The sequence below is a fragment of the Crotalus tigris genome, unplaced genomic scaffold (assembly GCF_016545835.1).
Source record: "Crotalus tigris isolate CLP2741 ecotype Arizona unplaced genomic scaffold, ASM1654583v1 scf7180000017576.4783729, whole genome shotgun sequence".
Classification (NCBI taxonomy): domain Eukaryota; kingdom Metazoa; phylum Chordata; class Lepidosauria; order Squamata; family Viperidae; genus Crotalus; species Crotalus tigris.
This window is the reverse complement of record NW_024096487.1, coordinates 2268752-2289855: the sequence shown is the minus strand read 5'-3', so window position 1 is coordinate 2289855 and position 21104 is coordinate 2268752. Positions and strand designations below refer to the sequence as shown.

At 40.8% G+C, this 21104-nt stretch overlaps 1 protein-coding gene across 5 annotated transcripts in view; it reads left to right on the top strand.

Moving 5' to 3' along the window:
• The window catches only part of LARGE2 (LARGE xylosyl- and glucuronyltransferase 2), a 46127-nt gene that overhangs the window by 16373 nt on the left and 8650 nt on the right, over nucleotides 1-21104 (top strand). For 2 of the 5 annotated variants that reach the window (XM_039358619.1, XM_039358600.1), the window contains exons 2-11: nucleotides 11426-11571; nucleotides 12086-12345; nucleotides 13282-13364; nucleotides 13751-13874; nucleotides 17027-17198; nucleotides 17912-18016; nucleotides 18805-18917; nucleotides 19128-19253; nucleotides 19432-19578; nucleotides 20432-20595. In XM_039358619.1, coding sequence (XP_039214553.1) covers nucleotides 11484-11571; nucleotides 12086-12345; nucleotides 13282-13364; nucleotides 13751-13874; nucleotides 17027-17198; nucleotides 17912-18016; nucleotides 18805-18917; nucleotides 19128-19253; nucleotides 19432-19578; nucleotides 20432-20595 — 1382 coding nt within the window. In that variant the 5' untranslated portion in view covers nucleotides 11426-11483. The other 3 variants (XM_039358628.1, XM_039358633.1, XM_039358610.1) reach the window with 3 other exon arrangements.

Here is a 21104-nt window from a genome sequence, read left to right as displayed (position 1 = left end):
ATCACAAGACCCTGGAGATGCTGCAACATTCCAGCTGATTGGTGCTTCTTCAGGGCTCAGCAGAAGCACCAGGATAAGCTCCACTCGCACTGATCCTGGCGCTTCCATTGAGCCCTGACAGCCCCGAAGAAGTGCCGATCAGCTGGAAAGCGGCACTGATCCTGGCGCTTCCGCTGAGCCCTGACAGCCCTGCAGCTCCAGCCATCTCTCGCTCAGGCTTGTGTGGTGCTGCCACCGGTTCAGCTCATTCCCTTTCCCCGCTACCACTTTTCTAGGATGGTCGCGTACCACCTGCCAGGTGCCAACATACCACAGGTGGTACCCGTACCATTGGTTGAAAAGCCCTGATCTAGGCCATTGATCTAATTAAGCACGTTATTTGTTAGTTGGTGAAAATCTATTTTTCCTCCAGTATAAGCTCTCAAATGGCAGCTGGTCACTATATTTCAGTGCTGATGTAATAGAATTGTATCACTGCAGAGTAGAGCTAAATGTCTTCAATACAGAATAAAACTGATAATGAAAGAAAAAGTTCTGCTATATGATGTTATTTGTCTTATTAGTCCTCTATCCGCACTTTTCCCCCATGGAAGATCTAAATAATAGGTAGGTGGGGAATTGGCCTGTTATGATACTGTGTTTTCAAGAACTGAAATGCTTGAATAGGGTTGGGCCAGTTGTTTAGAACAAGTGGTGAGATGCTTTCCATCCTTTCTTCTATGAATAAAGCTCAACCCTGCTGTTTGTTCCATCTTACCATGGGTGTGATAGTCCTGTTTGCTGATCACCAGTCAGGCTTGCATCTTCTCCTTCCTGTTGCGTTTTATCTGCTGAAAGATGATCCCAAGCCTCTTTTTTTTTCAAAAGTAGAATTATATCTCCTTAATATTAATCTAAATTGTATAAATTTTATCCATTTGTCCCAAACAGCAAGGAACTTCTCTTGCGTTTGTTGCTTTAAGAAAGCCGAAATCTTTGCCATTTCCGCCAGATAAGCTACTTTAAGAAACCATTCCTGCAATGTGGGCAAGGATTCCTTCTTCCAATATTGTCCTACTAACAGCCTAGCGGCTGTAATCAAATTTAACATCAATACAACCTCCTTTGTATACAAAAATATCACATAGCTTTTTTATAAGTTTTATTTTTATATATATATATAGATATTTATATATATATATATATATATATATATATATATATATATATATATATATAAATTTTTTAATTTAATTTTTTATTTTTATTTCTTAATTTTTAATTAAGCCTATATTCTGCTCTGGGAAGCTCAGGGGGGGGAAGGGAGGGTTTTTGTGAGGGGTGGGGGATGGGTTTTTTTTTTTTTTATATGTAATGTTTAGTTTCTTTTTTGTATATGTTGTCTTTTGTTTTGTATTGTTTTTGTCTTTTTGTAAAATTTATAAAACTTTCAATAAAAAAAAATATTAATATAAGCAAGAATAAAAAATGAAAATGAGCAATAGTCAAGCAATACCAAATATAAAACGAGTACAAAGAAATTGTGTCGTCTTGATTAATAACGGACAAACCACAAAAATTTTGGAGGAATGGACTAATTTGGACAGTTAAGGGACATAAAATAAACGGTTGGCCTTGGTTACATGGTCAAGAGTTTCAGGTGAGGAGAGAAATGGCTTACTGACAAGGTAGCAATTTCAAATTATAACAAAAAGGGACACTGAAGACCTATAAAATGATTTTTCAGATTGAGGAAATTAGTATTACAATGATATATCTAACTCAGTATAAATTAATGTAACATCGTTGGTAAAAGGGCATCTCTCTGTGTGTGTGTGGTCTTAGCTGGCAGTGGTTAACTAGAAAGTAATCGGAACTGTAATAGATTTCTTAATGATATCACTAATCAAATGTAAGGCAGCTATCTGGAAAAAAGTAAATTGCACATGTTGTGGTAGCTAGGAATAGAAAGATATTTCAGTGTCTTCATTCATGTACTTCAGATGTTATTGTCTGCCCCCCCCCCCAAACCACAACACTTTGCTAGAAAAAATGTAAAAAATGGTTGAACAATTGGCAAGGTAGAACCATCCTTTAGGTGGAAAAGTTATGAACTCAAAGTGGGTCAATATGTGGGGATATGATAGAGGTAAATAACATGCAGAAATGGAAACATGAGTAGGCCTCTCTTGCTCAGTTAAGTGTGTGTGTGTGTGTATGTGTGTGTGTGTGTGTGTTTTGCCTTTAAGTGAAATTTGACTTTTGGCAACTGTACAGACAATTCTGTATGATTTGCTACATAATGGAATTTGTTTGTTACAAAACTGAGTTGCCGAAGATTCTGGATACATAAAACAATGAATAGTTCATGTACCCATTCAGTTTTGGAAGATGTTATGGCCGCTAAGGCAAGACCATTTTAAAGATTGAATTGTATACATCCATGGAGAGCAACAGCCACAAGCCATGAGCTATAAACTCCAGAAGCAGTAGGACACTGGATAGCAACTATTGAGAAGCCAGTATGAAATTCTTATTACAGTTGGGAATCCGTGAGTGGACTACTAAAGGCCCTTTGAGAGTGCCCTCGGATACTGCAAGACTAATGTAGTTTTCAACTCCCTTCAGGCCCTAGTTCCCACATTTAATTGAAAATACAGTTCACCCAAAGGAAGCTTGCTTAAATAGAAAGTGGCTTTCTTAAAGCAATAGCTGTAGAAAAAACTGGCACAGTTCTGCAGGAAGCCACCCCATTTAGAGCCTTTAGAGAAGGAAGCACAGAGGGGATTGGCTGTCACTCCCAAAGGAGCACTCCTAGTTTTGCAGTGAAAAAAAATAAATATGGCTTCAAGGCAGGCTTTCTACCTACCAAATGCATACTCAGATCCAGATGTGCTGGTGGGAATGGAGAAGTGAAGCAGGCTGGTTTGCACTTGCCCAAGCATGAAAGGTGCTCACATTGACTTGCCTCTCCAGCACACTTCCAAAATGTTGCCAGTTCCTTCGGGAATCTCTGGGAGCCTCTTTCTCTTCAGGGGCCTTGAGGAGGGACGCAGCTGCAGGTACAAGTACAAGCGGCCTCCGCATAATTGGCATTCCAGCAGACTGCTTGGCCTCTGCTAAGTCCCCTTTCAACCCAGCCCCTCCTGATTAAGGGGGCGTTTCTGTCTCTTGCTTTAGTCCAGGGGTAGGCAACCTCGGCTCTTTTATGACTCATGGACTTCAACTCCCAGAATTCCTGAGTCTACTGACTCAGGAATTCTGAGAGTTGAAGTCCATGAGTCATAAAAGAGCCGAGGTTGCCTACCCCTGCTTTAGTCCATTTCGTCAGGATTTAATCTCAATCTCACAGAACTCCATGGGATTTACAACTAGGGTACTAAGCGTACAGGGAATTGTATCCATTTTTGCAATCGCGCCTTGTAGGGAAAAGTACGCGTGCATTCCCAAGTGGTGAAAAGAAAGCGATAGTCCTGGGCAACGTGCCTCTGCAGCGTTCAAAGGCCCTCCGGTGGAAGGAGCTGCGGAGGAAAGCTACCCGGGATGGGCTTTAGGGATTCGCCCTGGTGTTTAGGAGGAACCGCGTCAGGACTTGGGCAATAAGACTCCAAGGAAAGGCCAAACCAAATTAAGTGGGAAGCTCTCGGCTATTGTGACCACGTAACCCCCCCCACCACCTTCTTTCCAGGTCCGCAGTGGCTTTCTGAAGGGTTTTGGGGGGGGGGGAGGGCAGCACGCTTCCTCGACTTTGGGAAAGGGCATCTGGCGCTCCGAGGAGAGATCGTTTGGTGGGAAGGAAAGGCTGGGAGTCAAGGTGGATGGGGGAGGGAGGAGGGGGAGGGAACACGGTACACAGGAGGCGGGACAGGCGGAACCCCGGCCGATTGGGAGAGGATTCTTGGAGCCAGGATAGAAAGTGAGGGTAACATTTTCTTTATTCGTCTTTGTTCTCCTTCCGGAGAGGGAACTGGGGAGATCTCGGCGCTGGCAAATACGGTTGCACATCGATCCCGAAGAGCGGGGGAAGAAATTCAGAGGAGGCAGCTCCTGCTGCTGAGGTGTCGGCTGCGCGCAAAGTTCAGAGGAGGCACGCGAGGCCGCCCGAGCCGCGGCTTAGCAGCAGGTGCGAAGAAGAGGGGGGGGGAGGTTCGTTAAAGGTCCTGTGAATTACGACACTGGCCGTGCCTGTCCGTCCCCGGATCCCTGCGTTTAGGCGGGTTGCAGGCTGGTGCTGGCTGTTACTTTGCGCCAGGGCACGATTACATCGGCCCGATTTGGGGAGGCAGAGCTCTTCTCGAATTGTTTCTTTGCCAGTTTGGTGAAGCCGCGGTGATGATTCGATTCGTCCTCGAGGCGAAATAAAACTTTCTTCCTTTGTTTTTGCTCAGAAATGAGATCTCGGAACGCGTGACCAATATCTTGCCCCTATTGGAACGGCTGTGTTTCTGGGGTCGACCTACTGACGACCTTTCAGTCTTGCGGGAAGAGAGCAAATGGCCTTCTTAAACTTAAGGTCGGGCATCCCGGAGCCGACTATGGCCATCTTGGTGAGGACCTAACATAGGGCCAACATAACAAGATCCCAATTCCTGCATTATTCATTTATTAGATATATATATAGTCTGTTTTCCTTCCAAGAATCAGGATTGGGTAACTACAGATGAGCAGCAGGTTCTTTTTTTAAAAAAAAAAATACATTTTTTTAAATTTATACAGTATAATACAAAATTCAGCCCAAAATAAGTAGGACCCTAAAAACACATTATATAAAAATATGTTTTTATAAATGCTCATTAAAAAGCTGTGTCCTAATTCACTTTCTAAAAAAAGTTGAGGCTAAGTGCATTCCCCAAGGGAGGGCATTTCTTAATTTTAGAACCATGCAGGATTAGCAAGGTAAACTTTTCTTTAGTTAAAGTCCTGTCTTCTTCGTTTCATGGTTTCATGGAGACGTCTGGGTAGCCTTTATTTTTGCAACAGTATATAACTGGTTTGCATTGTCTCCTTTGTGGTGTTTTTATGTCCCCACCCCCAACTCCCCAATCTAACCTACATCTCTGGGATTTCCTGACAGTCAGCCATCCAAGCGCTAACTAGATTTGACCCTACTTAGCTCCAAGCTCAGGAGGTGGTCCTCAGATGGCCCCTGAGAGTGAAAGTTAGCTTTCTAAAAGATAGTCTCCTTTACACTGCCTTATCCAGGAAGGTTCATTGAAAAGTCTCCCTAAACTATCTGAATTTTATCAAGAAAACATCTGGCAATAAGCACAATGCTCTTTCAACATGGGAGAGCATGGGAATGTGACTGTAGCATAATGCTTTGTTGACAGCCCCACTCCTGTTTGTTCAAAATTATTTCCAGATTAGCAGTTTGTTAGAAAATCCATTTAGACACGTAAATGGCTGAGTTAGCTTGCTTTCCTCTCTATCCTTTCTCCCTTTCCTTTTTAAATCAGGCTTTCACAATCTGCCCTTTAGACAAGTCGGACTCCCACTGAAAATGTTGAGATTTATTGCTCAACGCCTTTAGAAGGCTGCAGGAAATAAGGTGGCCTTTTGTCCACTATTGTCGGTACTGATAAGCGTAACTTTCCCAATGTTATCTATAAGCTTAGTGTGATCCATTTAAAAACAGGTCTGAAAGCACCTTGTCTTGTTAACAAATTTTACTGAAAAGGCATAAGATAAAAGGTGCGAAAACATGGCTTTGCAGCCTTGCATGTGGAGCACGGAAGAGCACACAACTCTGGGGCTGGTTAACGCCCAAAAAGCCTACTCCATTGCCTTTTTAATTAATTTTTAACATTGTTTTAATCATACCTCTTTTTAAATTTTAACTTTTCTTTATGTGTTAATATTTTAATGGACACCGGTCCGGAGTCCCGCTGTGAGGGAGATGAACAGTTACAAAATGTGACAGATGACTTGATGGACAGGCAAGCTTTCATGAGCTGCAGTTTACTTCGTCAGATGATGTTTGGCTATTGCGGAGTAACCGTAGGCAAGACTGGGAAAACAATGCTTCAAATGGTTATATAGCAAAGGAAGGAGTCAGCAGCTGAAAAGGTCAGATGGGGAGTAGAGGTTGATGGTGTCCCACCGGCAGTTGTTTTCTGTGTCAGAAACAGCTACTCTGAAATAAGCGAAGAAAATACATTTGTGACTTGTGATCTAAATCCAAGGCAGTGCTCCAGAAAAGCTACTCGTTGCTCTCCATATGTTTGGCTTACACGAGTGTCCTGCAAACTCTGTGTGCAAGTTTAATCCACGTGTTACATTTGCTACAGTAACTTGTTTGCTGTGGGATGGGCTTCGCTATTTGGTCAAGCAGCAGCTCTACAGTGTTCCTTATCAAAGAATCCTTATAAAGATTTGGAAAGAAAACAGCCTCATTTTTTTAAATAAGTTATATTAGCACATTCCTCCATAAATAGAATGGAAAGAACTCAAAGAACTTTTTTTTTTTTAATTAAATGAACGCTGGAGAAAGCAATGGTGCAGATTTATTTATTCCCAGTGGAAAGTAGTTTCCTGGGCCACAGGCCATGTTTTCTCTTTTCTTTTCCTCTCCTCTGTTAGAGATTCATGGAAAGATCTTTGCAATAAGAGGCCCAAGAATGGGAGAGGTTAATAATCCTACTCTCTGATAACTACAGTACTAAAAGAAGAGGCTGCTGCATAGCCTCCGGCTGTTATGCAGAACACAGGCAACTTTCCCAGTTTTCTAGCCGTTGTTAAGCATTTACACAAGAGCATCTGTGGTTTTCTTTTCAAACCCCCAACAATTTACATTATGGCTTTCTTTTTATGGGCAAACTGATCGAATACAATGAAAACCCGCAGACCTTCCGGCCCAGGTGCTGTTCCGATGTTGTTTCCAATTTCCCAAGTCCTTAGCAATGGAGTAATTTTGGAAATTGAAATCCCTACTTCAGGGAGGATCCAAGTCACAAAAGGCTGGTATGGGAAAACCCTTTGCGGAGAGGGTTTTGGAAGGTTTTCATTTTGAGTGTGCCATGTTCAATGGATGCATAACCCCCTTGGGGTTAGGTGGGGGGAAGAGGAAGAAGCTTCTGGAGAGATTTGGCCTTAACTTCCTGAGCTGTGAAGAGGCTTCTAAGGAAGAGTGGATTTTTCCTGAATATCATCAGCTTTGATCCTTGCAGAGAAGAAGAAATAGCCCAGTGGTTCTCAACCTGTGGGTCGGGACCCCATTTGGGGTCAAACGACCATTTCACGGGGGACGCCAAACAACGCAGTCCGCCATTTTTTTCCCCTTTTCCTTAGCTGTGCTACTCCCTTTTATTCTATTGGCTTTTGAAAGCCAATAGAATAGACTCTCTTGAATAGAGTCTAATTCTATTGGCTTTCAAAAGCCAATAGGAATTGTCCAGGCTGTCTCTGCCCTGCTGAGCCCGCCAAAAGTCCCATTCTGCAAACGGTGCTGCACCAGTTGAGTAGTCCTCGACTTACGACCGGTTGAGTAGTCCTCGACTTACGACCGGTTGGGGGTCGCGGCGTTAAAAAAGTTGAGAACCACTGAAATAGCCTATCTTGTATCCATTCTAGTGATAATTGAGGTTTTAAGATGCTTGGTTTTCAGCAGAGAAGAGTCTCTGCAGATAAAGAAGGGGGGAGAAGGAATGAACTGCTCAAAAAACGAATATAAAAATCTATAGAACCCATGGGTCTGAGCGAATTATAGCTTATGGGAGATTATCTCCTTTCCAGCATGCTCCTCTTGCTTTTGATCTTCAGGCAACTTCCAGAGCTGTACTGACATGCCCCATGCATCAAAAATGTAGATTTATTCTTCTAACAGTTGTCTCTCAAAACGTTTAAGGCAATTTAGGTATGTCTTTTAATTATTGGTTTCTTCTCCTGTTCCCCTTAAAGCATTGCGGGGGGGGGGGCTTGCTCAGTTCCTTTGTGTGGGATAAACGTGTGCCAGTAAAATACAACATGGAATCACAAGAGATCACCTGAGCTGGGGCTTCTTCGCAAGAGGCACTATATAAATAGGAAAGAAGGGGCACCGAAGCCTTCTCACTGTAGCAAGCAGGAAAATTAAGGAGCAGGCATTCATAATATGCTTTCCACTTGGTTTAGCTAGGGACACATTAGTCTGAACGGAGCTTTGATCTGATCCAGGGGTAGTCAACCTTGGCTCTTTTATGACTCGTGGACTTCAACTCCCAGAATTCCTGAGCCAGCTAAGAGAGCCAAGGTTGACTACCCCTGATCTGATCGAAAATTACCTTTGGCCACTAAGAGAATTCAGTAAGTTACCATGAGCTGAAGGTTTAAGGATTTGTTTTGTGAGACAGTGGGGCATTAAGCTGACAAAAGTACACAAGAAATTCTTGGTTTTCTCTCTAACATTTGCTGGTCTAGTTGCAAGGGAAAGAAATCAGATGTAGTCAACTGAAAATAGGGGATATGTTGCTTCCAAATCATAATAAAACATAGAACGTATATCTACTGTAGTTAAATTTTTATGTTAACAGTTGGGGTTTTTGAACTATTCTCTATATTTCTACTTCATAGATGATTTTGAAAAGTATTTAAAGTATTTCTCTATATTTCTACTTCATAGATGATTTTGAAAAGTATTTAAAGCTTTATTTTTTTTTCCGTCTGGGAAGTGAAAAGAGTGATAAACAGGCCAGTAATAACAGAAAGCAGATAATCCCTGCTTTTAAGCATGCAGCAGAAAGTCATAGCACAGAAGATGAAAAGGATTCAGAAAGAGGAAGAAGAAATAATCACTTCTTGAGGTCTGGTGGGATGGAAGTATTCATGACTCCCTGGATACTCAGGGATTGCTGGTTTCTTTCTCTTTCAACAGAAATCATGATGTAGCTCATGCGTGACTTGAAATAGAAAAGTGAGGTAGGTAAATGTATAAACAGCGTTAGTTAGCCAAAGTCAGGTACAGCTATGTAACTATGAAATGTATTTGATTTCTATTTCATCTTTCTTTCAAAAGCAGCCCTCAGGGAGGTTTCCATTTTATCCCACAACAATAATTGTGTGAAGTAAGCTGAGCTGAGAGTTAACCTCCACTATATCTCCTTGGCTCTTAAGCAGGCCCTGGATCCTTTGAGACCAGGCATGGGTTTTGCGGCTTTCAGCAGTTTTTATTTATTTGATTTTTCTCACATATATGACTGTAGGTGGCTTACAATAATATATATGCATTTATATATAAATATAAATATAGAATATAAAAATTAAAGCCCATATCAGCCAGGCATCATCCAAACAATTATCAAGATAAGCAGGAGATAGGTTCTGTCACACACCCAGGGCCCCAGGCTCAGGCACAAAATCACAAACAAAATTTCAAGGCCAGCAGAGACAGGATGATGTTCAAAAGGGTAAGTGCCATGGCAGAAAAGACACTTCTTTTAGGTCTTGCTAGCCAACATTCCTTAGCCGACCGTGTCTTGACCATGTCCCTCCTACCAGATTGAACAGGATGGGGAAAAGTAACTGCAGAAAGCCTATGAAGATTCTCAGTCATCCAGGTCATGGTTGTCCCAAAAGTGCTTTTTCAAACGGCAACTGGACTTTGTTTTTTCCCTTGAGGACATTTGGCTTCTCATTCAAGAAGCTTCTTCAGTTCTGATTGAACTGAACTGAAGAAGCTTCTTGGATGAGAAATGAAACTTGTTCAAGGAAAAAAACAAAATCCAGTTGCCTTTTGAAAAAGCATCTTTGGGATAACTGTGGAAAGATGGTCCCAAAAGTAACTGGATCCGAAGCCATAGAGGGCTTTAAATGCGAAAACCACACTTCGAAATGGCTTTGTTCACCATAGTACTGTGATGGAACGTAGAAGGGAAGTGGATCCCTTGGAGGGGGGGGGTGTATTCCAGAACAGTAAGAAGCAGCTCAATTCAGATATTTTGTGTGAGAGAAAGGGTGAAAATAGACACCACCATCGTATTGGAACAGGACACGAAACTGGTTGAGGGATATATTAACACTGGACTTAGAGTTAAAACCTGAACTCTTCTTGTTGGGAATAACGACAGAAAAATAAGACAAGGGAACAATCTACCTGCTGCTACACATCCTGACTGCAGCTAGGCTTGCTTTTGCGCAAAAATGGAAGAGCAAGGAAATTCCCACAGAGGAAGAGTTAATACATAAAATATTAGCATGTGCGGAAATGGACAGGCTCACAATGATATTAAAAGACAAATGTGGATCAGTTTATTATGAAACCTGGGATAAATTTTACCGCTGGAGGAATTCGAAGAGGATGGTTGGGATTAAAGATGAACGTTAAAATAGAAATATATGTTATTTTAGAATAAGAATTGTATATAAAACTTAGATGTATATGTAGAGATGAAGAATTGATTGTAAAAAGTGGAATAATCTGATAAGAATGTATATACTGGAATGTCACGTTAAATCCAATGTCTGTTTTTTTAACTGTATTATAAATAAAATTTGTAAAAAAAGAAAAAGAAAATAGACACCACCATCAAGGACTCTGCAGGTTATAAGGATTGCAAATAAAAAGAATAGCTAACGATAAAATACGTTTCTGTCTGTTGATGAGTGTTATTTTTAACAGCATACCAATCACATTGGGTATTGATCGTTGATAAGGCTTCTTACAGTATTACATCCAGTACAGAGGGGTGACTTAGTTGCTCTTAAAGGGGCTGCATTCTAGGGCTGTTCGTATATTTCAAAAGCACCTTTCTGATGTTTTATAAGAAAGGAATCTTTGTTCAAGTCTTCTGTACCAGCCCAAGAAGAAAAATGTGTCTGCTTAAAGAGCTGCATGAACTTCTGATGCAGAAGCCGGAAAATATCTATCTAATCTAATGAATAGCAGAAGTGCTGCCCTTCCACAGTTTGAGATCCCAAACACTTCTTTGGGGTAATTTCTGATGTGTGCATCGCCCTCTTTCCTTTCATTAGGATTTTGCTTGCATCCTGCAGATTTAATTTGCCATTATCCACAAACTCAGGAAACTGTTAAAGAAAAAGTAGCTTTACTATTTTTCCAGCTACTGCTTGACTGATGAGGCAAAAGATGCTTGCTGGTGTTCTATAACTGTGATTGTCAGTTGCTGTCATTAATCATGAACCATATTATCACTCTTGATGACCATCAGCTCAGTCTCTGCATGAAGCAAATGTGGCTATTTGGAGACTTGATGAAACTGCTGTTAGAAAGAGACAGTGACTCAAGCCATCTGGTCGCTGAATAGATTTAAGTAGCAGTGTTGGGTGCCAGTAGAGTTGGGATGCATTCATGCTCATCAAAACTAAATATGGAATGCTTGTTCTTGTGAAGGAGGTGTCTTAGCAACTGTTGTGGCCTGGGCTCTGGAAAGTCCTCATATCAATTTTACAACTAAGGGAGATTCCTTGGGTTGAAGGATGCTGGTAGCACTTCATGTGTTCCTTTATGTTGCAGGCTAGAGAATGCTGGCTCCAGTGAGGCTAGGTCTGCCTACCTGACCTTTGCCACCATCATGCTGTGTCCTTGGCGTGTGAAGCTGAAGCTGCTGCTTGCCACAGTGACTCTGGTTTTCCTCATCTCATGGCTTTACCTCTTTATGGGTAACTTGGAGTTGGAATGGGAGAAGGCGGTTCCTAAAAATGGGCCCGGGTGCATGAATGGATTATAGTGAGCATAGACCTGATAGCATTTGAAATCTTTGGACAAAGTCTGCCCTGTTTTCTTATGCATTGACTGGGACTTACAGAATTTAAAATCTGAAATCTGGAAGATGTCAGGCTAGAGAAGGTTTCTATATTTTTAACATGATATGGATTATGGGTTTCCTTGAACATTCAGCTTGATATTCCCCCCCCTTTCGTAATAATCACCATTTTTAAGCATTGAAGTCTTTAAAACATAACAAAAAAGAGACAGCTTATAGGGAATGGTAAGGAAACTAGTAAATTACAAAGCAATGGGAAAAAAGAGAATATTTTAATTATTTGATCCTGCTATGATTTGCCTTTAACCTTCTTTCTTATTCTGGTTTCATGACATGACACGGGGGCCCAGTGGTGGGAGATGTAGTGCTTCCCATTCTCCTATTTACACTTTTGGGGATTTCTTCTATAGATGGATGTTCCCTTATGCTACCCCCTTGCTTTGGGGAACAGTCAAGTCAATACCTTGACCGTGAAGCCTTGGCATCCCAGGTGCGAAAAATGGAAGAGGAAAACCAACTGTTGAAGCTGCAGCTCAGCCACTCTCAGGCACAGGAGGAAACCCCGGGTAGAATGGACTTCAGCCAGCAGGGATTACAGTTCATCAAAGAGCAGGAAGGAAGGAGCAACTATAGTGGTTGTCCTAAACAGAGGATGGTTCAGAAGTGTGAGGTAACGATGAGAACTCATTATCAAGTCCATGTTGTGGACTGCTTGTTCATGAACAAAGAAGTCTGCCCAAATTAGGGAAGATTTAGTAGTGACAAGAAGAGGCATACTGTGGTCCAATCTCCTTGATTAATTATGTTCCCTAAACTATTGAACATACTCATAGTGTTCTCTTTCTGGCTCCCTTTTGCTTAAAAGTACTGTGATATTTACTTGGCAGAAGTATTTGTGCTCTGATTCACAAGAGCAAGAAGTTGGCAGCCTTCTAGTAACGTGGGATAATTGTTAACTTTGAGGTATGCGAGGGTCACGGTAGTCAAAGCAAAGAGGAAAATAGAGAGGGTCACATCACGCCCTTGGGTAGGGTGAGGACTCCCTGTTTCTCTCTCCCTTATTTTTGGGTAGGTAACTTTGTTTTTTAAAAAAATACGTAAAACCTACTTTATGCCAGTGTTGAGATGTGTTTCTGGATTCAAAGTGACCTCTAAAATGATTCCAATTTTCAACAGTTGAATCTGGAGGAGGCTTCATGGGGCCACAAAATAAGTGCAGGCAAAGAAATAGTATTAACAGAATGACAGAATTGGAAGCAACCTTAGACATCTCTAATCCAACCCCTTATTAGTTTGTATCTGGCTTCCCATTTGTGTCTGAACTCTGTTTGGTTCTTTAAGGGTTTATTACTGATGGGAACAAAATAGACAGGAGCCTATAGAACAGGCATGTCAAACTGCCAACTAGTGGGCTGGATGCATCACACCAAAACCGCGCAATGGGGAAAAAGTCCCGATACATTGCGCGATGTCATGTGACATTGCGAGATTGACATGCCTGCTATAGAATGATGGGTGCAGTAACTTCTGATGGCTTGATCTGTAAAGGAGAAGAAAGTGGAAAATAATTTTGAATGGCTTGATGTTTGTTTGTGTTTCTGAACAGCTCCTCCATGTTGCCATTGTTTGTGCTGGATACAATGCAAGCCGGGATGTAGTTACCTTGGTGAAATCGATCCTCTTCCACAGGTAACCTGAACGTGAAGGGGCAAGTGTTGTTATTATGTTGTTCAGTAGCTCTTAACGTTTTTGGCTCTTTTCAGTCTTTAGAATTTGGGGGGATTCAAATGTGGTGCTGTTCTCCACCTTGGTTTCCAAGCTGCAGTTCTGGATATAGGAGAAAAGATGAAAAGCAGGGGAAATTTGGATTTAATCTTCAACCGTTTACGCAGTCTACTCTGCCCTACCTTGCTTTACCCAGGAGAGTAGATGGGACTATAGTGAGTCTCGGGTTTGTAAACTGTCATGCTATCATCTGATGATGATGAAAAATATTTGGAGAGTGGGATAGGACTGTTTTCTTACATGTTTTGCTCCCATTTCTTGTGAGCATAAACTTTATTCCCATTTGATAGGAAGAATCCTCTCCACTTCCATCTCATCACAGACTCAGTGGCCCGACAGATACTACAGACGGTCTTCCAGACCTGGATGGTGCCCTCAGTTCAAGTTAGCTTTTACAATGCTGATGACTTGAAGGTAGGAGAAGGAAATCCATACGTGAGTTGCCCCTGCCTCCACCCAGTCTTTTGAATGTCCCACTCTTTTTTTTAAAAAATGCTTATCCCATTTGCTCTTTTTTCTGTTGTTTTTTGAGGGATGGGTGGGAATCTGGGTCACTATTTGAATGGATTGAACTTAATTAAGTTGCTCCACTAACCAAATAAATAATATCATTGGGGCGACATCTGGCCGTAGAATAGATACTTTCCCCATCCTCAAAAAGTAAATCTTATGTTCCATGGCTAACACCCTGTGGGAATGCACTCTAGCCCAGTGTTTCTCAACCTTGACCATTTTAAGGCATGTGGACTTCAACTCCCAGAATTCCACAGCCAGCATTGCTGGCTGTGGAATTCTGGGAGTTGAAGTCCACGTGCCTTAAAATGGTCAAGGTTGAGAAACACTGCTCTAGCCCTTCTCCCTGCAGATTTGTCCAAACGGCAATCTAAACATGGGCGTGCCTGCTTTGGTGCCCAAACCAAGATTGTGCTCTTAGATCTCCTTGCCCCACCCAGAGAGCGATCCAGCCATAGGTGTGCATGCCATAATCCCATGGGGCTGGAATCTTGCTAATTATGCTGGAGCTCTGCCAGATTGGGTTCTTCTTCTGCCTGGACCCTAAATGCACAAGCCTCTTAACATTTCTAGCCAGTCTCACATTGGAGAGCCGTTGACCAAAGGGCGTGTTTGGAAGTCTGGATAAGCTGGCATTCATCAGTTGCAGGGGGAAGGGATGCTAGGCCTGTCTCTTTGTCAGTGGAGAAAAGTTACATTGTTGCAGCGAAAATCATTTCCATTATTGCAAGAGAGCTGGATCTTGGATCCAAACGATAATGAATTGTCTTCAAGACGGGGTATAATGAATAAATGTCAAGGCTGCAGCAGTCAGCCATCCGGGAATATAAAGTTGAAATAATTCATATCCATAGAATACCATTCTGCAATTCAGGACTTCTAAGAAGATTAATCTCCTTGGCAAACTAAAACAAGGGCAGAAAATTAAAACGCTGGCTTGAGCAGTTCAATTCAGGAGAGCTATGAAGTTGTCCAGGCGCATAACATGATATTTGACACCCATAGGTGACCCTAAATGTTCTACTTTAATTTCTTAGCCACAGCCATATAGGTGTTGTTCTTCATAATCAAATAGAACTACAAGGAACTAGGCCAGGGGTAGGCTAAAGTTAAGGGATTTAGGGACATGAATATTTTTATTCTGGTGCTACCGAAGGGGCTGCTTTATTGATGGTATTGCAGGTAGTCCTTAACTTACAGTAGTTTATTTAGTGACCGTTCAAAGTTAAAATGGCCCTGAAAAAAGCGACTTATGACTTTTTCACCCTTGACAACCCTTGCGGCATCCCCATGGTCACACGATCAAAATTCAGACACTTGGCAACTGACTCATATTTATGAAGATTGCAGTGTCCAAGAGTCTTGTGATCCCCTTTTGTAACTTTTTGACAAGCAAAGACACTGGGGGAAGCCAGATTCACTTAACAACCGTGTTACTCATTTAACAACTTCAGTGATTCACTTAACAACTGTGGCAAGAATGGTCATAACTTGGGGAAAAATTCACTTAACAACTGTCTCACTTAGCAACAGAAATGTTGGGCTCAATTGTAGTAACTTGAGGACCACCTGTAGATCTTTTCCACCGTAAAATAAAAAACCAAAGCGCCATCCTCTGCCTCTTTTACATTTTACCAACAATTGACAGAAGATAACTGCATGAGCGATCCAGGAACATGCTAAAGCAGATTCTTTTTAGCAAAGTTTTGTCTTTATAGTTGGGAAAACAGTTGCGTAACAGGAATTGGTGGCTTTTATTATTATTATTTTTCTTTTGTAATATATTTTATTGATTTTTTTTAAAAAAACACCAATCACTTAATAATTAGTGAACAGTGTGTTGTCTGGGTTACATTTATAAAACAATCATTAACAATTGATTTCTATAATCCATAATCCACATAATGGTTTTGGTTGATTTCCTCTTTTCCCAAAATATCCTCTTTTGCAAACATTGAGTTAATACAATTCTTATTGTTTTGATAGATAACAATTAAATATATAATTTTCCCCAATATTCCTAAAAATAATAATCACATTGATATGATATTTCTTTTCTATCCAATCATTCTGGTTGCCTTACCATAGATCCTGTTACAGTCCTTATTTTAGTTTGTTTCTCCCATCAAATTCTAGGTACTCTTACTGGTTAAGATTTTCTCAAAAATTAATTACATTAAAAAAATTTAACTCTATTTTTCCATATGAACCATCTCACACTTTTATATTTCTTAAGGAATAGATAAAACAATGAAGAAAAAAAAGAAAACAGAGCAAGAGTAAAGAAATATAAAAAATAACACACTACTCAAAATATATATCCCTCCTAAGCTAATATATATTTATTTCCTAAATTTCTTATTCTTTTTAACCATAATTAAAAATATGTTTAATCTTTAAACATTCCATTTACTACATCTAGTCATCTAGTTCTTTAACTCTTATTCAAAACATTTTTTATTCATTATAATTTTCTTAAATTCAATCACATTTAAGTATCTAAAACATTTCCTTTTTTATATTACTCATATCAAAAAAGGGAACAAAAAAGGGAAAAAAGCATACTATATTATTTAGGGAATTCATCCCTCTTAGAATGACATATATATTCCAAAACGTTTCTATTTCTTTAACCATATTCAAACAAATGTTTCTTTTTTAAGTATTTTCTCTGGTAAGTCCCATCATCTATTTTCTTGGTTTCCACTTTAGTCTTTTTCCTTTGCCCAGTATCTTTCTTAAACAATGTATTTTGCTGAATCAAAAAGGTTTTCCGTATGTTCGTAAATGTTGCTGTAGATATAAAAAGTAAATCAGGTAAAGTGTCTTTGTATGGGGCTTCTGCCTTTCCATGTTTGTTGAAAATCTTTGCAAGCATCTCTACAACTCTCATTTGTGGCTCTGGATCACAGAGAGTTGCATTCCTGTGTTAAATAGAATTTCATTAGTCATGAGCTATAGAAGCATTATGATTAGAGGTTGACCTTGTCCATAGCTTACGCATGTGATCTTGCCATTTTATTCCTCAGTGTCTTTCTCTCTTCTTGCTACAGCCAGACATTTCCTGGATCCCCAACAAACATTACTCGGGAATCTATGGATTGATGAAGCTGACACTCACTAAAGCTTTGCCCTCTGACCTTTCCAAGGTCATCGTCCTTGATACTGACATCACATTTGCTACTGACATTGCTGAGCTCTGGGCTGTTTTTGGGAAGTTCTCAGGTAAGTTAGAGATGGGACGATTTTTTCCAGATCTTCTCAGAACGGAAGCTGTGGCCCTACATGATGTACATGATGTACGTACATACATACATACATACATCATACATACATACATACATAGAGCCAATATAGCTGCTACAAGTTGTTCAACAGTTTGTTGAGATCAACCATTCAGACTGTTCTTCCCTAATCTGATGCTGTCTAGATAGATTAGTGTTCTGTTCAGGATTCCCAACTAGCCAATCTGGTTTATATCATCTGGTTATCTGCTCTGGTAAGTCATTTAAAATCTACGTAGTCCTCGACTTACAACCACAATTGGAACCAGAATTTTCTGGTCAACACGTTCAGTATCACACGGCCACATTGTTTTAACAATGGAGTCCCAGCACTGTATGTAACAGCTGTAACCTTGGGGTTCAAGTCGTAACTCACTTTTTTAAGTGCTGTTGTAATTTTGAACAGCTGCTGAATGAAGAATCATAAAGTGAGAACTACTTCTGTGGCCTAGTGGTTTGAGCAGGTTTATGGGAATGTGACATAATATGGATTTGTTTTCTAATCTATCCAGTTGTGCTGCTTTTCAGATTGTTAGAAAATAGGAATGGGAGAATCAATTATTGGGATCTAGTATAGTGAGCTGGGATCTTATCTTGAGAATGGGGAAAGTCAGCACCTTGCACTGGATCTGATTGGTGTCATCTTTAATCCAGATAAACAAGTGATTGGACTAGTGGAAAACCAAAGTGATTGGTACCTGGGGAATCTCTGGAAGAACCATAAACCATGGCCAGCATTGGATCGTGGCTTCAATACAGGTACACTCCACAACACATATATGACTATTCAGCTGGGACAATTACCATATCAACTATTTTTATTTTAAGGCTACAACGAAGCAGTGATGATTTAGGTGAGCTGGCAAGGCTTAATTTGTTTCGTACTATTAAATTTCATAAAGAAATGCAAGCCAATTCTTTGGGATAGATGTATAGACATCCCAGAAGTGAACTTTGTATTACTTGTTTAGATAGTCCTCATTTAACAACTACAGTTGGACTGACAATTTGGTTTTTAAGTGAAGCAATCTCTTAAGTGAGATCATAACTATCTTATGCTCTTACTTCAGCTTTCTTTGCTTTATGCACCTGTGGAGGTCATAAATGTGAGGACTGGTTGTAAAGTTACATTTTCATCATAACTGTGAACGATGGGTAAACCATCAGACATTAAATGAGGAACTACCTATAGTTTATCCTTTCAGTTGTGTTCTCCATGTCCGTTGGGAAAGACTATTGGAGATACATGATAAATGGGGATTAAGAGGCAAGAGAAAGAGGAGAATCATTATTTTATCCAGTAATTCTGCCTACAAATTCTCCCACTGCTCGGACAGTCAGCTGGGTTTTCTGCGGTCCCTGATAATGTTACCTTAGTAAGTGGGTCTGGTGTCCGGGCATAGAGATATTTTGGTAAACAAATGAATGATATGACATCGTGATCTGGATAAATCTGGGAAGCCAGAAAGATTGAGCAATCTCAGAGAAGCCCCTTCATATTATGAAGAACATCTTCCAGGCCTGAGTTTTTGTCTTCTCTTCCATAGGGGTGATCTTGTTGCTGCTGGACCGTTTGCGCCACCTTGGTTGGGAGCAGTTGTGGCGGGTGACAGCCGAGCAAGAGCTCATGAACATGCTCTCCACCTCACTAGCAGATCAGGCGAGTCTTCTTGTTTTTTTGTGCCTTCCTGCCTTTTTAGTCTAGGCCCACAATGTGCCTTTTATTTCGACGTAGGCAGAGAGAGATTAGATGTTGCCATTTGACGAACACTAATTTGTTTCCTTCTGATGTGACTCCACACTTGCTTTTATCCTGGAGCTTTCTCCTCTTCCAGAGTGCCCAGTGTGCCAACTGCAATCTCTCTTCTAGGACATCTTTAACGCGGTGATTAAACAAAAACCAACTCTTGTGTACCGGCTCCCTTGCTTCTGGAATGTGCAACTCTCTGACCATACCCGTTCAGAGCAGTGCTACACGGAGGTGTCTGATCTTAAGGTGAGCAGTGCCTCCCTGGCTGAGTCTTTGCTGATCTCCTTTGGTAACATTGGGAAAATCTTGGATTGCTGTCTTGTTGGAACTTTCAGCATTCTGTAGTTTAGGTAAAAGAATTGCTGGGAAGGCCTGCCTATTGCCGAAGGCGTTAGCATTGGTTACTTCAGCTTTCTGTCCTCAGGTGATTCACTGGAACTCTCCCAAGAAGTTGCGAGTCAAAAATAAGCATGTGGAATTCTTTCGGAACCTTTATTTGACTTTCTTAGAGTATGATGGCAACTTGCTGCGCAGAGAGCTGTTTGGCTGTGCCAGCTTGCCCAGTGGCCAGGTGAGAGGCTTTCTGGTCTTCTTCTTCCTTCTTATGTCTGAAATTGAGAGACTTGTAATTCATTCAACAAAGATGATTAGGGGACTGGAGGCTAAAGCATATAAGGAACGGTTGCTGGAATTGGGTATGTCTAGTTTAATGAAGAGAAGGACGAGGGGGGACATGATAGCAGTGTTTCAATATCTCAGGGGCTGCCACAAAAAAGAGGGAGTCAAGCTATTCTCCAAAGCACTTGAAAGCAGACCAAGAAGCAACGGATGGAAACTAATCAAGGAGAGAAGCAACCCAGAACTAAGGAGAAACTTCCTGACAGTTAGAACAATTAACCAGTGGAACAACCTGCCTCCAGAAGCGGTGAATGCTCCAACACTGGAAGTTTTTAAGAAGAAACTGGACAGCCATTTGTCCGAAATGGGATAGGGTTACCTGCCTGAGCAGGGGGTTGGACTTGATGACCTCCAAGGTCCCTTCCAACTTTATTATTATTATTATTATTATTATTATTATTATTATTATTAAACTAATTTAATCTGCATATGTGAAACCATAGGGATTATTGGGAGGAAACTATCACACAAGGCTTGTGTTAATCTAGATTAACCCCCCTCCCTCCACAAATGCATTGTCTTGATCACTGCTGCCAAGCTATTGGGTGATTAATGAGGGAAAATGAGCAGGACCTTCTGAATTACCTGGGCAGTACCAGAGGGCCATTTGAAGTTCCTTGATTGTTCACCTGTGCCACAGTCAATAGCATATTTAGGATGCACAGTGGCTACATGTCATTCTTGACCAACTGTTTTATTTTGAAATCTCCTTCTGTGTCTCAAATACACTCCTATGTAAATTTTAGCTCCAGCAAGCTCTGGAAGAGCTGGATGAAGACGATCCTTGCTATGATTTTCGAAGGCAAAGCCTTATTCAGCACCGTGTCCATCTCTTCTTCCTGCAGTATGCTTTTTCAGAGTCGGTTGATGAAATAGATGTAACTCTCATAGCTCAGCTGTCCATGGACAGGTACCGGGGGATGGGAACAGAAGGGTCTGGCAACATGGCTCTTTCAGGTGTTCCTTTCATTGCTGTAGAACTGGAATTCTATCAAATTGTGGTGCTTTCATATGGCAATTTGGGCTTAAAAGTGAGAAAATTTACTATTATCTTAGTATATGGGAAAACATAATAGTATTCAGCTTTTCAATTTTTTTTAATAACACTGTTTTATAAGCACTCATGCTTACTGAGAATCATTCAGTTAACATGACGTGACCAGTATCTGGTAAAGATGAAAACCAGAGGGGTTCTATCAAGAGTTGCAATCCAGTATTATTTTTTTAAAAAAAAACCTTGGAGAGAAAGATACGTAAACCTTAAATTGAAATATCTAGACCTTATTGTTTCCTTCCTTCTTTGATAGAATGTCATACCTCAGGTACCATCAGAGTACAGCTATAGTCCATAAAGTGAAAGTCTTGATAAAAAGATAGATCTCGCCTGTGCCCAGTTGACAGATCATCTGGGAGGCCTAC